The 15,039-nt window shown below is 40.0% G+C and overlaps 2 protein-coding genes and 1 long non-coding RNA gene across 6 annotated transcripts in view; 1 reads left to right on the top strand and 2 right to left on the bottom strand.

Annotated features, from left to right (window-relative positions):
- Positions 1-15,039, bottom strand: part of LOC5496836 — a 111,055-nt gene that overhangs the window by 8,834 nt on the left and 87,182 nt on the right. For all 4 annotated transcript variants that reach the window (XM_048722224.1, XM_048722227.1, XM_048722226.1 and 1 more), the window contains exons 5-7: positions 6,604-6,788; positions 5,389-6,283; positions 1,051-1,293 (exon numbers count right to left, since the gene is read on the bottom strand). In XM_048722224.1, the coding sequence (XP_048578181.1) occupies positions 1,051-1,293; positions 5,389-6,283; positions 6,604-6,788 (1,323 nt within the window). The remainder of the gene's footprint in view (positions 1-1,050; positions 1,294-5,388; positions 6,284-6,603; positions 6,789-15,039) is intronic.
- Positions 1-15,039, bottom strand: part of LOC5499885 (tripartite motif-containing protein 45) — a 100,224-nt gene that overhangs the window by 43,734 nt on the left and 41,451 nt on the right. The gene's annotated exons all lie outside the window — the stretch shown is intronic.
- LOC125559940 lies at positions 8,299-9,204 on the top strand. Its single transcript, XR_007306609.1, has 2 exons — positions 8,299-8,457; positions 8,966-9,204. It is a non-coding gene; the product is annotated as an uncharacterized LOC125559940 (long non-coding RNA).

The raw sequence follows: 15,039 nt of genomic DNA, 5'->3' as shown, positions 1-15,039 counted from the left end.
GGCAATTAAGATTTTTTAAGAAAAACCCGAAAATTTTACCGTGTGACTTTCCGGGTTTCTGAGTTTATCAGCGTTTTAAGAAACGACTACCTGGAAGCACAAGTAGTGCTTTTCCCTTCCCAATTAAAAGAATACAAATTGAACTAGCTAATTATCTCATAAAGATCACTGATTCCACATGAAAACGCTGTGTAGCCATTTTGGGAAACAAGGTAGGTTTAATAATAACGGCAATATTTTTGGGGTCGTAGCTTTTGGGGTCACAGGTTTTAGGTCTTCGTTTTGTAGACACTCAACTTACACGTGTTTTGAAGTGAAAACTCTTTTGACCGATTACTTCGTCGAGATCAGAACTTCCTGTTCTCACAGATATGGCGAGCGATTTCTTATGGGTGTTTTTTTACAATACAATAATAATTTAAATAATTGAATGTCATTATCAATAAGAATTCGAAAAAATAAATCTGCCCTTACCATCCTTTGTTGTTGATTCTTGCCTGTGTGAAGCTAGAAAGCGAGAACTTGGAGGTGATTGATCGCATGTTCAAACCTACCCGCGTCTCATTGGCTAATAAAATAATAACCATGGAATGGCTTCTTCCTCAACCGCCAAAAGATTGAAATGAAAATCACGTGCATATAAACAGATAAATCAAAATGAATTTTAGAAAAAGAAGCCAAATATTAAAATAATTTTTATACTTATTCTTGTATTCCGGATTCCAGCTTAAGTCTCGGATTCCGGATCCTAGTGTGTGGATTCCGGATTCCAGTAGCATGGATTCCGGATTCCAAGTCTCATTTTTTCATGGATTCCGGATTCCGGATTACCTGTCATAGGGCGAATGGTAGCTGCTAACAAACTATATCTATATTTGTCTATCCAATCCTTTTATCATATGACTTAATACATATTGGGTGGAAGGTGGCTTAGGAAAACGCACTGCAAGTCTTAAGTTTAATAACTTACAAACAATAATTTACAAACATGATCAGACATTTCGACCCTCACCCTGATACGACCCTTCTCGTATTCATTAGTGTACTCACTTGTCCACGCTACGTCAGAGTAGCCACCAAACACGTATCTTCCTCCAACGCTTACGAGTACGATGTTCGGCGCTTTGCCGTCGCATTTTTCGTGGAAGGTACTGGCAGCCCAGCCATCTCTCTTTGCTGAGAAACATCTGACCCAGCGACTCTTGGGACTTTGCTGCACGGGCTGCAGGAATCCCAAGAGATCTCGGAGGTACTCTGGACCTTTGCCGCTGAAGATGGCGGACTGCTCAAGACCTACAAACGGAGTTACACCATCACCAGATAAGTAACCAATACTTTTTTTTATCAAGAAGGCACAATTCCTTATCCTCATCATGTCTCAAACAAATAAAGTCAGTGTATATGTGTGTCACCCAAAGGGTTAGTACAAATTGTTGCTGCTGTTGTTGTGTGGTCGTACAAAGTCCTGCCCCAAATCAAGATTCCTAGAGTATTCTGGGCCCAAAGTTCCACCATCAAGATTGGATTTGTGTCAAAAGACACTCTCTGTCAATTACAGAAAGGATCAAAATCCCTTCGCCGAAAATTATATATAAATAGGACAAATTATCGAAGTGTCACAAACGCTGGACTTGATCACCATTAATCTTTCGAATAAACCTAACCCGTAACCACCTTTTGTAGAACTACCATTCAGCAAAAGATCTGCAACTGAATTGCACCATCAGGAAATATTATGAATAAAGACTTGTTTATTATGGTATGCTTCTATGTATTCTACTCGTCGCAAAACGCTGGTGCTTAAAAATTAAGAATCTGGTATACTATGAAGTTTCTGCTTTAAAATTGTCTCAATTATTTCTAGAAGAACTGCGGCTTTGATCCCTTCAGTCGCTACTCATAATGTAATAAATGTAAATAATTCGGGGTATACATACAATAAAAACTACATGATTAAAAAAACAAAAATTACTTTACACTACCATGAGGTTAAATTTAGGCATAGAGTTACTGGGGGTAAAAAAAACAATGCACAAATCAAATCAAAGGTAAAATTAATTTTCTGAAAAGTGAGAGGTTTGATAGCAGAGGATTTCAGTTATTTGATCAGGAAAAACAAATGTTTTCGACTGGAGTCCTACCAACAATCTTGCTAACCTAGAGGAGAGTGTGGAGCTGCTAAATGCGAGCCTGTGGTCGATGTTCAATGAATGTTTTCCGCTCATTAGGGTCAAAGTCTCATCCAGAGACCCACCTTACATGTCCCCCCTGGTTAAACACCTTTGTAACATCAGGAACAGAATCGTGCATAAAGGAACCCGTGCTGAGATTCTGAGGCGCCAAGAGTGTATCAACATTCTCATTCGGAGTAATCAGGTGGAAGCTGTTCATAAGGAACACAAATGCGGTTCAAAAGAATGGTGGGAGACAGCCAATAGAATAACTGGCCGGAAGACACAGGGAACGCACATCATCATCATCATCGGTGATTCCACCCGACATCATCAACTCACATTTTCAAGCCACCAATACTGATAAGGCATATGTTGTCCCTGTGCGCCTGGAGATACCTGAGGCACCCGAACCCCAACAGTGAGTGAGAGCGATGTAATGAGTTTTTTTATCACATAGAAACGAACTGCCTCAGGGCCTGATCAATTTCCGTACTGGCTCTGGCGCGACTTTTCTCACCATCTTGCACCTGTTGTCACAAATATCTTTAACTGTTCACTCCAACAACAAACTGTCCCAATGGCTTGGAAGTTAGCGAACATCTCGCCCATCCCTAAAGAATCTCCTCTGACAGGGTGTAGTCAACTCAGACCAATCTCACTGACTAATATCATCATTAGGATTTTCAAGCGTCTTGTCTGCAGAAACGAACTTTGTTCCACTCTTAAGTCGGAAATTGGCCCCGACCAATTTGCCTACAAGAAAGGCCATAACACAACAATGGCCCTGATCAAATGCCAACATTTTTGGCTCAAGCAGTTAGACAACGATGCAGATTTTGTTAGAGCCTTGTCATTTGATTTCAGCAAGGCCTTCGACACTGTCCCTCACCATATTCTCTGTAATAAACTGGCAAAATACGACATCAACCCTTACATCAAGAACTGAAATCTTCAACAAAAGTAAGTGGGACACTTCACATACGAACAACCGCCAACCCTCTCCCCCCGATTAATATTGGTTAGAGGCGATTTTTCAGCTCAAAACACAAGCAGTAGCAAGGTGATCATTTGCCCTTAAACATTGAGGAAGAGGGAGGGAAAGTGTCCCATTAGTTTTGTAACAGATTGTCTCAGAAGTGGAACGATTGGAATTTGTCACGCTTATCATCGATTTCTTAAAATGTATTCTCTTTATTCGCATACCCTAATGAAAGTTTTTCAATCTATTAATTATTCGAGCTTGAAGTAAACATGTTGACGTCCCAAGAAAATACTTTTGGGATATCTGTGCGCTATTTGGAATATTTTATTCAATTAATTTGAATTAAATGAAGGTGCGCTAGGATATTTTCAGACTATAATTTTGTAAACTATAAAATTCATTTGATGTTGCCAAAAAGACTGTCTATATATCGTGCCGATTGTCTTCATTTACAAAAGCAGCCATCCCTCGGAGTATTTAGCCGAAAAACACCGCTTTTATGGCCAATTTAGGTAATAAATAAAGGCATAGAGACTAAAAAGATCATCGCCTAATAAGTATTTCCCAATCAAACAATAAATAACAAATCGACTAAAGAAAGCGATAAATAGGCGGTTTATCTGTTGTTGAAAACATGAGAGCCTCGTCTCATTTCATTTTCAATGAACATCACAACAAGTGTTTATATATTTAGCATGGCGGTGCAAAAAAGCGGGTGTGGACCGTGTACGGTCTACCATTTTTAGAAAAACATCATTCCCACTCATGGTAGCCAAATTTTTTCAATCATTCGTCTATTCTATTACCATCACAAAGCTATTTAGGTATATGAAGCTTACAAATGATTTGAAATATATAATAGGGCTTTTTTGAGCGGTCAACCGTGGTAGACCGTTTATATAAAAATGAACTTTATTTTTATCTTAGTAAAACGACGGTCAACCATCTACCATGAGCTCTCTCTCCAAAATGCAAACCCTCATTCAAACAAAACTAGTGTCAATTCATGAGCTTGAATCTCAAGTTGTTACTGTATTATTTTAGAGTTCGAATTTCTTTCGTAAGGCATTTCTTAAACAATTTTAAAATGGTTAACCGTTGGTGTTAATCGTTGAGCCACGTAAGCAGAACAGAAGACGTAGTCTGTAGCCGTCGATTTTAGCGAATGCTCCACAGAAAAAGCATTGCATACACTTTGCTTGAACTCTTCAAGCATAACTGTGTGTCAAAGTGTCAGATATTTAGCAAAACTATTGTAAAACAGATGAATTTATTGAATTGACCTTCTCCCCGAGACAAGCTTGCGTGACTAAATTTGTAGTGAAAATCTCTCACGTAATAAATTCTTCATAGGCGGTATTTTTTATATGAAGAAACAGATGAGATTGTTTACAATGAAAAATAGTCGTCTCTGAAGCTTCTGTCCATTTTTACGCGCAATTCTGGCACGATAATTGTATGTGTTTGATTTTGACGTTCGCATAGTTGTATTGTCGTTGCGTTATCAACGATAGTGTTTCCTGTTCCAGGACCTGTCAGTCACTTGCTCAGACAATCCTCAACAAAAGTAAGCGGGACACTTCCCATACGAACAACCGCCAACCCTCTCCCCCCGATTAATATTGGTAAGAGGCTATTTTTCAGCTCAAAACACAAGCAGTAGCAAAGTGATCATTTGCCCTCCAACATTGAGGAAGGGGGAGGGAAAATGTCCCATTAGTTTTGTAACAGATTGTGGATAATGAGCTTCCTGTGCGATCGAAAGCAGCGAGTTGTGGTTAATGGGATGGCTACCAGTTTCCTTGGAATCAGCAGAGGAGTCCCCCAAGGAACGGTGCTAGGACCTTTGCTATTCTCTATCATGGTAAATGACATTCAGAACGCTAGCGCCAACTCTCTATTAATCAAATATGCGGATGACATTACAATAAGTACGCCTGTGATATCTGGCTCAGACACGATTGATTCATCGCTGGAGAAAGTTACCAACATCAAGCGCTGGGCGCTGGAGAACCGAATGGAGTTGAACATGAGAAAGACCTTCGAGATGGTAGTAAAAGGTAAAACTAGGAAGCCTATTCAAGAGTCCATTGAGGGTACCTACCTAAACACCTACCTGCCTGCCTGCCTGCCTGCCTGCCTGCCTGCCGACCGACCGACCGACCAACCGACCGACCGACCGACCGACCTACCTATTTACCTACCTACATAACAGTATTAGAGAATTAGTACCTTGCTCAGATTCACCAACAGTAATCTTCTTTGACAAAGAATCCCAATACTCCTCATCCACTTCTAGACGAACTCCAACCTCCGTACAAGGCTGATCCACAGGTTTCTCTGCAAGACTCGATAGCTGGGATAGCACTTCATTCCTGATGGACAAGACATCCACATCATTTGCATCTCTGCACATTCTCTCAGCAAACTCCAAACTGCTACGAGCACTTGCAAGTCTCATGGATAGAGTCTCTCTCTGGGCAGTCAGCTGCTTCTCATGCTTTTGACAAGCTGACTCAATCCCCTCTTTAAGATCAGATCGCATCTTCTCAAGAGTACCTATCTGCTTATCAATAAACTGATCCAGATCCCTTCTGGTCGCACGTTTATTTTCCTCGAGATGTTGTTGAGCCTCTTCTACCAATGCCATCGCCTGTTCAATATCGGTGAGTTTTGATGCAACTTTTTTTGCTCTTCCCAATATTTCGTCTTTCTCTCGAGCGATTACATCACTTGTGAAAAGGTAATCGTGATTTTTATGATCAACGACGGTGCAATCTCGGCAAATCACTTCCTTACAAGATTCGCAAAACAGTTTCAGCTTTTCACCCTTGTGTTTGGTGCAGAAGGAAGCCTTGCTCATTGCAAGTAACTTTCCGCTTTTGATCTCATCAAAACTGAGGATAGTGTGATGTTGCACTGGTTGAAATCTCTTATGAGCCGAGATGCACTGCTCACAGACAAAGTGATCGCACTCGTTACATCTCCCTTGGGCAGGCTCACCACTATCACACGATTCACAAGCTGGTTTCTTCTTGGAGTCTTCAGATGTCAACAAAGGAAGAACAGAGAGAATACTGTTGATCATGAAATTCACCTTCAAACTCGGAACATCTGCTGGGGAAATCTAGAACAATAATCAGCAAAATAGAGTTATAATAAAGTTTGCATATGGTTTTAGGGGAGGCGGGAGGGCTTTAGAACATAGCTACGCTGGAATGTATCTGCATTGTTTTAATATAATAATCAATTTTTTTTTATCTTTAAACAGTTTAATACTCATAAAGTGTTAAAAAAATGGAGCCAAATTTCTTGTGAGAAGAATTCAATTTCGCTTTTCTCTTTCGAAATGTCGTTGAATCCATTTCGGTAAAGCAAAACATTTGTCACACAAAGTTGTTCCAGGTCTCATTAAGTAATGGATGTATTTCTGATATGACAGATTACCTGGAATTCCGCCTTACAGAGGGGGCACACAAGTTTTCCTCTCCCTTCAGAGTGCACTGCCAGCTCTTCCAGGCAGTGCCGACAAAATGAGTGGAAGCAAGGGAGCACTCTAGGATCGTTGAAGTGCTCTATACATATAGAGCACGTCACCTCATCCTCGAGGCGCCTGCTGGCGGATGTCATTTCTAAAAAACAACAAGTAAAGCATAAGCAAATTTATTATTCCTTTTCTACGAGAGGCATAGCAGGCCACCTAAGATTGGGGGGGGGGGGGCACGATACAGAAACATTGAGAAAATATTGGGGGCACAGCCACGCCCCTTCTGGTCATTTCCTTTTAATTCTCAAAAATAATGCAGAAATATCTGCATTACAAACACTTTAAAATTTGCATTTCTCATGTGGAGTTTGCAATCCCTAAACATGCACAATAATTCAAGAAATTAGGGATTAATCTTGTGTCTGCTGAATAAACTGTGTTATATATTTGTTTATTTTGTTATAAATTCCGGCGTTATGTTTGGAAGCTTTGCATGATCAAACAAATTGGAAAGGGAAAATGACAACACAAATATGAATATGCAAAGTTGGGCATACAGTATATATACTTACTTATTTACTTACTATGAAAAATAACCCAGCTTATCAATGAGATTATTGTTACATTGCCAAATTTTAATTGTAAACTTTACCTTCAGTTGCTTTCTAAAACTCATGAGCGACTCCAAACAACAGATACTTGGACTTAGCTATTGGATGAGCAGTAAAACAGCTAGAAGTTTGAAGATAAGTCAATGGCAATTTGGCCAATTTACCCCTTCCCAGTGACCAATATGGGAATTACACTTTTGAAGGCTAGAGAATCTGTAACACTATTTTAATTTAGCACCCCATCCATCCACCATCAAGCAAACTCAACTATTTTCATAGCTTTCTTGTTTAATTTCTGACTGTTTCGTGTATAGGCGACTTGTGCTAAAAGATCATGTGACTTTTTTGAGTGGCAAACCCAAAAAAATAACAATTTAAAAAAATTAGAAATCGCTGTACCTGTCCACCAGAGAACAACGAAAATAAACAATCTTTAAATGAAACTAAACCCTTATTACACCTTATTGGTGACGTCAAAATTTCACGATTTTAAAATGTTGTTATTGGGCGACACTTTATTTTCGCTATTTTCATAAAAAGTCACTTTATTTTTGCAATCTTGCCATTTTGAGACAATAAACTCAAGTAAAGCAAGTGATTTAGAATGTGCTTCATTCATCAAAACTGTAACAAAGACATGCGTGGGCTAAATTTAGTTCCACAAAAATCTGTAAAAGAATTGTCAAAGTCAAGGTGTTTGCAAAAAGCTTATAAAACGACTAATATTTCACCCAAAGGCCATATCACTTTATCATAGCTGTCAATCAAACTTGCACAGAAATCTTGTAAAATCGGGTGAGATACAGTAAATATGTAAAAAAAAAACAACGCCAATGCGAGTGAATACAGTGGATGCAGAATGTATGAACATTCACACAAAAATTAATGTTATTAGGTTCAAAATCTTGTGACATCCGCCTAATGCGGGAGAGTTGACAGCTATGCTTTGCTTTCGCGAATTTTTAATTTTTTTTAAAATCCAAAATATCACATATAGGCTTCTCCAAATCAGCCGATGGAAATGGATGCTTCTTCACACTTTGGTACTTTGCTAGGATGATAAAATGGCACGTGACAGAGGCTGTTTAAATTGACACGAAAATAAAGTGTTATAAGGTAAACGATTCAGCTAGAGTGAGCATATCTAGCTGTACCGACCTTTGATGTACAGCATTGTAACAACAACAACGAATAAGAGAACAGGTAATAATTCAAATATAGACTGCCAATATACTAAACACAACGTTTGGAACAAAAGGTACATTTAATATATATTTTTTTACTAGGAAACTTACCGATTCTTTCGGAATTTTAGTGGAATCGAATCGAAAGCGATTTTACTCATTTCACCTCTTAAGAGTTATCAGTTGAGGACAAATGAATCGATAAACTTTTAGACCCCATACAATAATGAAATAGGTAATATAGCCAAAATAGGGTGGAAATAGGCGATATAAATACCTGTTTCTAGTCGAAATCTTCTCAGACGAATCTCAACTTACAATGGAAGCGTCTGATCAACCCTTCGGGAAAGACGCAAAGGAGTCTAGACCCTAGTCCCCCACGCAGTCACTCAGACCGCCCCTGTCACGCAAGGCGAGCTCAGCAGTCACATACGGAACCAAACAAAACAGAAGCAAACAGCGGTGTCTCTGATCGCAAAGAATTCTCTCGCCTCAGATAATGTGCAATATTTTTCTTTTCCTCCTAGATTCGATTATTGAGCTCAGTAGCCGTTGACGAAGTTGTAAAAACAATGCAACGGGAGGAACATTCAATCAAACTTAGCGCACAGCACAGGCTTCCCACCTGCGTTAGTGAAGAATTATAATAATAATAATAATAATAATGCTCGTTTATTTCAACCGTTTGCAGTTCTTTTACAACTGAATTACCGGTAGGGTCAGCTAACTACAAAATACATTACACCATACATAATTCATAATAACATTAAATCCCCAGCATATTGCGCTGAGACGAATTTGGAAAAACGGTCCGTGCGACCCGGAACCACACTATATGAGCGCTTAGATCTTAGGGAGTATGGCGAGTTGGAGGATATAAGTCTGCTTGACACTAGGGGGTATAAGACGCTCCCCTGTTTGATATTGCTTATGAATTTTCTGCACACATTGTGACGCCGCGCCCCTAAAGAAGACAAGGCGCGGCGTCACAATGCTAAGGACAAACGAATTCAAGCAAATAAACATCTATGAGTTATATCGTCATTTTTGATACAGGGTCTAGGGGAGGGCCTTATTTTTTAAACAGGCATTCTGGCCAATTTTCGAGTCTCCTAGAACTGGAATTTCAAAATTTTTACTGGGGAGAGCCCAAGACCCCTACACAACTGGTCCCAGAGCCTCGTGCGTCTCTCTATTTAGTAGCCAGCGAGGTTGAGACGTCTCAACCTCGTCTCAACCTCGCTGGCCACTGAATAGAAGGACGCTCGAGGCCCTGGGACCTGGGTACAAGACCCCCTACAAAATAGATAAATTAATATGATGCGCCTTCTGTTTGCGGCACTTTTATGACTTTCGTTTGGCAGGCGTTAAAAATCATTATCCCCTAAAGTGCTGCCTCTACTATTTTCATTCATGTCGAAGTCCCCCCCCTACTAACTTTTCCGATTGGTGGTATAAAAAGATATGTAAATAAGATTTCAGTCGGCAAGGAGCTAATGATGCTGTTCTCTATTGAGGTTTTGACGAAAATTAGCATTTCACATATTTAAAAATGGCAACATTTTCACGGTGGAGCATGCCCCCAGTCCACCCTATACAATATTATTTACACACCTGAAAATGGGCTCGAAATTAAATTGTCACCTGGCCTGGTGGTGTTTAACGACAGCTCCGCCGCCCCTTTTTTGGCAAGTCTAACCCCCCCCCCCCCCCCCCCCCCCCACCCATCACAAACAAGTGGCTGGCCACTAGATAGAAGTTCGAGGCTCTGGAACCAGGGTATGGTAGCCCAGTCATAAAATGCAACTATTTTTTTTCGTCGTCCCGAGAAATCTGCATTGATGATCACTATGATCTTACCGAAGCCTTTTCCTTACGCGAAGTATGCAATTCTGTGACGTCATCGCAAATCATTGCATCGGAATTCAGAATTTCACATCTACGATTTATGTATTTGTGCAGAATCAAGGCCTAATTGGCGATTTCATTGCTGCAAATTTTTCATAGCTTTACTTTCTATCAAGTTATTGTGGAAAGTGGTGCTCACTTGGATTAATTACGCCACATTTCGTTGTGTTTATACATTTGCAACACTTCCAAACCCGTAGCGTATAAAGAAGGACATAGAAACGAGCTGACTATTTTATTCAGTTAGAGACAGCTTCAATACCTAATCGGGGGGGGGGGGGGGGTGAATAGGTTCGCGGATTGGCGGATTCGGCCCCGAAATGCTCACGGATTACGGATTTTTATTATTATTCTAGCGGATTGGCGGATTTGGGGAGTACGGCAGATCAAGGATCTGTTCACAATTCGGGCGCGGATTTCGGATTTTGACTGCTTCGACGGTCGAATTTCGGATTTTAAATAAACTTCGATCGATGCTATTGTTTTGTGAAACCATGCGGATCTAAAAAAATATGCGGATCCACTGATTTGCTCCAAAAATGTAGCGGATCGGCGGATTTACATACCCCTATTCACCCCCCCTAATCTTGACGTGATCTGAATATAAAAGAATGAACTATAGGTATTTAACTAAATTGCTTTATCTATTAAAGTTATCTGAGTGAAAACTAACTTCTGTAGAGGGTTGTCCAACACTGTCTCACATTGGCAATTGGCCATTTGTCAAGCACTAGTGGCAAATGGCCAAATGGTAAAATAACACTGCAGCATAGGACTTAAGGGGAGGGGTGGTCCTATAGACCCATACTTAGCATATATACTGTCTATTTAGAATAAGAAGAACCAAGGCTTTAGGAATAGGGCTGATACAATCGTGGATATGGTGAGGCTGGTCCACCACACATATAGCAGACAGTCAACACTGCAAGTAGCATGGCCAAGGGATAGGAGTATGTGGCAAATGGTGGATATGGTGGGAATGGTGGATATGATGAAAAGTACGGGGGAGGGGTGGTCCCCCATACATAGCAGACAAGACGACACATAGCGCTGCAAGTTACATGGCCAAGGGATAGGAGTATGTGGCAAATGGTGGATATGGTTGAAATGGCGAAAAGCAAGGGGGAGGGGTGGTCCACCATACATAGCAGACAAGACGACACATAGCGCTGCAAGTTACATGGCCAAGGGATAGGAGTGTGTGGCAAATGGTGGATATAGTGGAAATGGTGGATATGGTAAAAAGTAATGGGGAGGGGTGGTCCATCTTACATATCAGACAGTCAACACTGCAAGTACCACGGCCAACTCATAGGGCTTGGTGGCAAATGGTGGAAATGGTGGATATGGTGAAAAGTAAGGGGGAGGGGTGGTCCACCATACATAGCAGACACATAGCACTGCAAGTACCATGGCCAAGGGATAGGGCTATGTGGCAAATGGTGGATTTGACGGAAATTGTGGATATGGTGAAAAGTAAGGGGGAGGGTGGTCCACCATACATATAGCAGACAGTTTACACTGCAAGCACCATGACCAAGGGATAGGGCTATGTGGCAAATGGTGGATATGGTGGAAATTGTGGATATGGCGAAAAGCAAGGGGGAGGGGTGGTCCACCATACATAGCAGACACATAGCACTGCAAGTACCATGGTCAAGGCATAGGGCTATGTGGCAAATGGATGCCCAATGATACCAATCAAAATGCTTCCTTTTCGCAAGTACGGCATCGCCCACTGCTTCCGTCTCGTAGGCCTTCGGCCTACTCGACTGCTGCGCAGACTGCTTTTTATTTTCTTATTATTGAAATAATAATAATGCACAATGTAATATTTGTAAGAAAATTGGACATTTCAAGGGACAGTTATTCCTCATATATAAACTTTTTATTTACCATGAGCATTTTACAGTATTAAGTTAATGCTCGTAGCTAATTATAATTTTAATTTAATACAGCATGCCCAATCAAAAGGCTTCGTTACCAATCAAAAGTCTTCGCTTTGGCAAGTACGGCATCGCCCACTGGTTCCGTCTCGTAGGCCTTCGGCCTACTCGACTGCTGCGCAGACTGCTTTTTATAGTCTCAAATGGAAATGATAATAATGACACAAGGTAACATTTATAAGAAAATTAAACATTTGACAGGGATAAGATATTTCCTTTATATCTACCATGAGGTTATACAGTATTGAGAAAATATTTAATAATCAGATAATTAGATAATTATATCTAATGTCTCTTATAGACAATAACGAGTGACTTTCTATGTTTAACCACACTGACCACTGCTACAGGTTTTTGGGCTTACATTAGTCATGGCCATGTCCTGATAACAATGGAGCTATACCTTTTATTGCATTTGCACTATCAGTCATAGTCCAATTTTTTGCTTGGAGTGCTAGACACAGTAATCTGTAGGTCTGTAGAATAATGATACATACTTATACTTATATTTTCTAAACTCAACTGGAATAGAGACAGTCATTTTGGAGTCATCTGTTACAGCCAGCAATTGTCAATTAAATACGGCACACCAACTTATACTGATCAAAAGGCTCCGTTTTTGCAAGTATGGCATCGCCACTGGTTTCATCTTTCCAAAAGACTTGAATTTCTATCCCCCGAGGCAAGAGATGCTGTAGGTATTTTTAAGTATCCTAAGCCGCATCCTAGGAACTCCCAACACTCCATTATTTAAAACTATGCTACTTTTTCACACGAAGGATTATATTATAAGGATTTACGTATTTCTCGCTGGTGTATGCAAGTTTGAATGTAAATAATTGCCGAAAACATTATTTTCGGTTTCCGTCATTTAGGTTATTTCCGCCTTTTTGTTCGCCTTGACCTATCAGTATTTCCCAGTTTACTGTTCCACGCACGAGCACCTATACAGGGACAGGGAAATGCTCGGCGTGTTTTGCCGGCCGAAGGAAGTGTCTGAGTAACTGAGTAACCGTAGGAGCTGAGGTGGCCAGTTGTTTCCTGGAATAGAGTTAGCAACATTAACGAACTTGTTTGACACTTTTTAACCCGAATAAGTCTAATAGAATTGACGGATTTCTCGCTTATACACCATGAATGTGAAAAATACTAGAATACTTTCTAACAAAAATGTTTTTAAAAAGTATTTGAATACTTAGGACTAAGGCTTTCCGCCATTTAGGTAGTCTCCGCCGTTTTGTTGGCGGCGACTTATTAGTATTTCCTAGTTATTGTTCTAGGCACGTTTACGAGCCGTCACACCTATACCGGGAAATATTTATGATCCAAACTACGATTTCCATTAGTACATAAGGACGGTTTGAAAAAAAATAATACAAACGAAGCAACGCCTTAATATGTTATATGTTGTGTCTTTTGATTCGCGAAACAGCATGGTTCAAAAGGACATTCTAAAAAAACGAGGCAACACAACAAATCATTTTCACTTGTCATTTCAAAAATTTTCACATAGAAGGTTTGCACAAAATGACATTCTTAAAAACGAGGTAAAACAAAACGAGGTAACACATCAATATTATTTGTTGTTGTTTTGTTCGCACGTCGAAACAGCACGATTGAAATAGGTTGTTTAGTATTACCTTTCAAACCTTTATACTGCTCCAGGCACTTTTACAAGCTATCGCACCTAGACAACTGACGAAGAAGTGACTGCTTGTGCATATAGACAGTGTATAGACGGTTTGAAGAAAAAGGCATTCTTAGAAAAACGAGGCAACGCATGCATCAATAATGTTTGTGGTTGTGAATTTCGCATCTCGAAACAGCACGGTTGAAAAGGACATCCGTGGACCACCCCTCCCTCTTAATTTTCATAACTGTTGCCATAGCTTTGTCCCTTAGCCCAGATACTTGCAGTGCTAAACGACTTTTATGTATTGATCTCCGTGCTATCAGATACTTGCAGTGCTAAATGACTTTTATGTATTGATCTCCGTGCTATCAGATACTTGCAGTGCTAAACGACTTTTATGTATTGATCTCCGTGCTATAAGATACTTGCAGTGCTAAACGACTTTTATGTATTGATCTCCGTGCTATCAGATACTTGCAGTGCTAAATGACTTTTATGTATTGATCTCCGTGCTATCAGATACTTGCAGTGCTAAATGACTTTTATGTATTGATCTCCGTGCTATAAGATACTTGCAGTGCTAAACGACTTTTATGTATTGATCTCCGTGCTATAAGATACTTGCAGTGCTAAACGACTTTTATGTATTGATCTCCGTGCTATCAGATACTTGCAGTGCTAAACGACTTTTATGTATTGATCTCCGTGCTATAAGATACTTGCAGTGCTAAACGACTTTTATGTATTGATCTCCGTGCTATCAGATACTTGCAGTGCTAAATGACTTTTATGTATTGATCTCCGTGCTATCAGATACTTGCAGTGCTAAACGACTTTTATGTATTGATCTCCGTGCTATAAGATACTTGCAGTGCTAAACGACTTTTATGTATTGATCTCCGTGCTATCAGATACTTGCAGTGCTAAACGACTGTTATGTATTGATCTCCGTGTTATCAGACTCTTGCAGTGCTAAATGACTTTTATGTATTGATCTCCGTGCTATCAGATACTTGCAGTGCTAAATGACTTTTATGTATTGATCTCCGTGCTATCAGATACTTGCAGTGCTAAATGACTGTTATGTATTGATCTCCGTGCTATCAGATACTTG

The sequence above is a fragment of the Nematostella vectensis genome, chromosome 14 (assembly GCF_932526225.1).
Source record: "Nematostella vectensis chromosome 14, jaNemVect1.1, whole genome shotgun sequence".
Classification (NCBI taxonomy): Eukaryota; Metazoa; Cnidaria; class Anthozoa; order Actiniaria; family Edwardsiidae; genus Nematostella; species Nematostella vectensis.
Note: the sequence above shows the minus strand (reverse complement) of the source record. Positions and strands in the feature narration are given on the sequence as shown.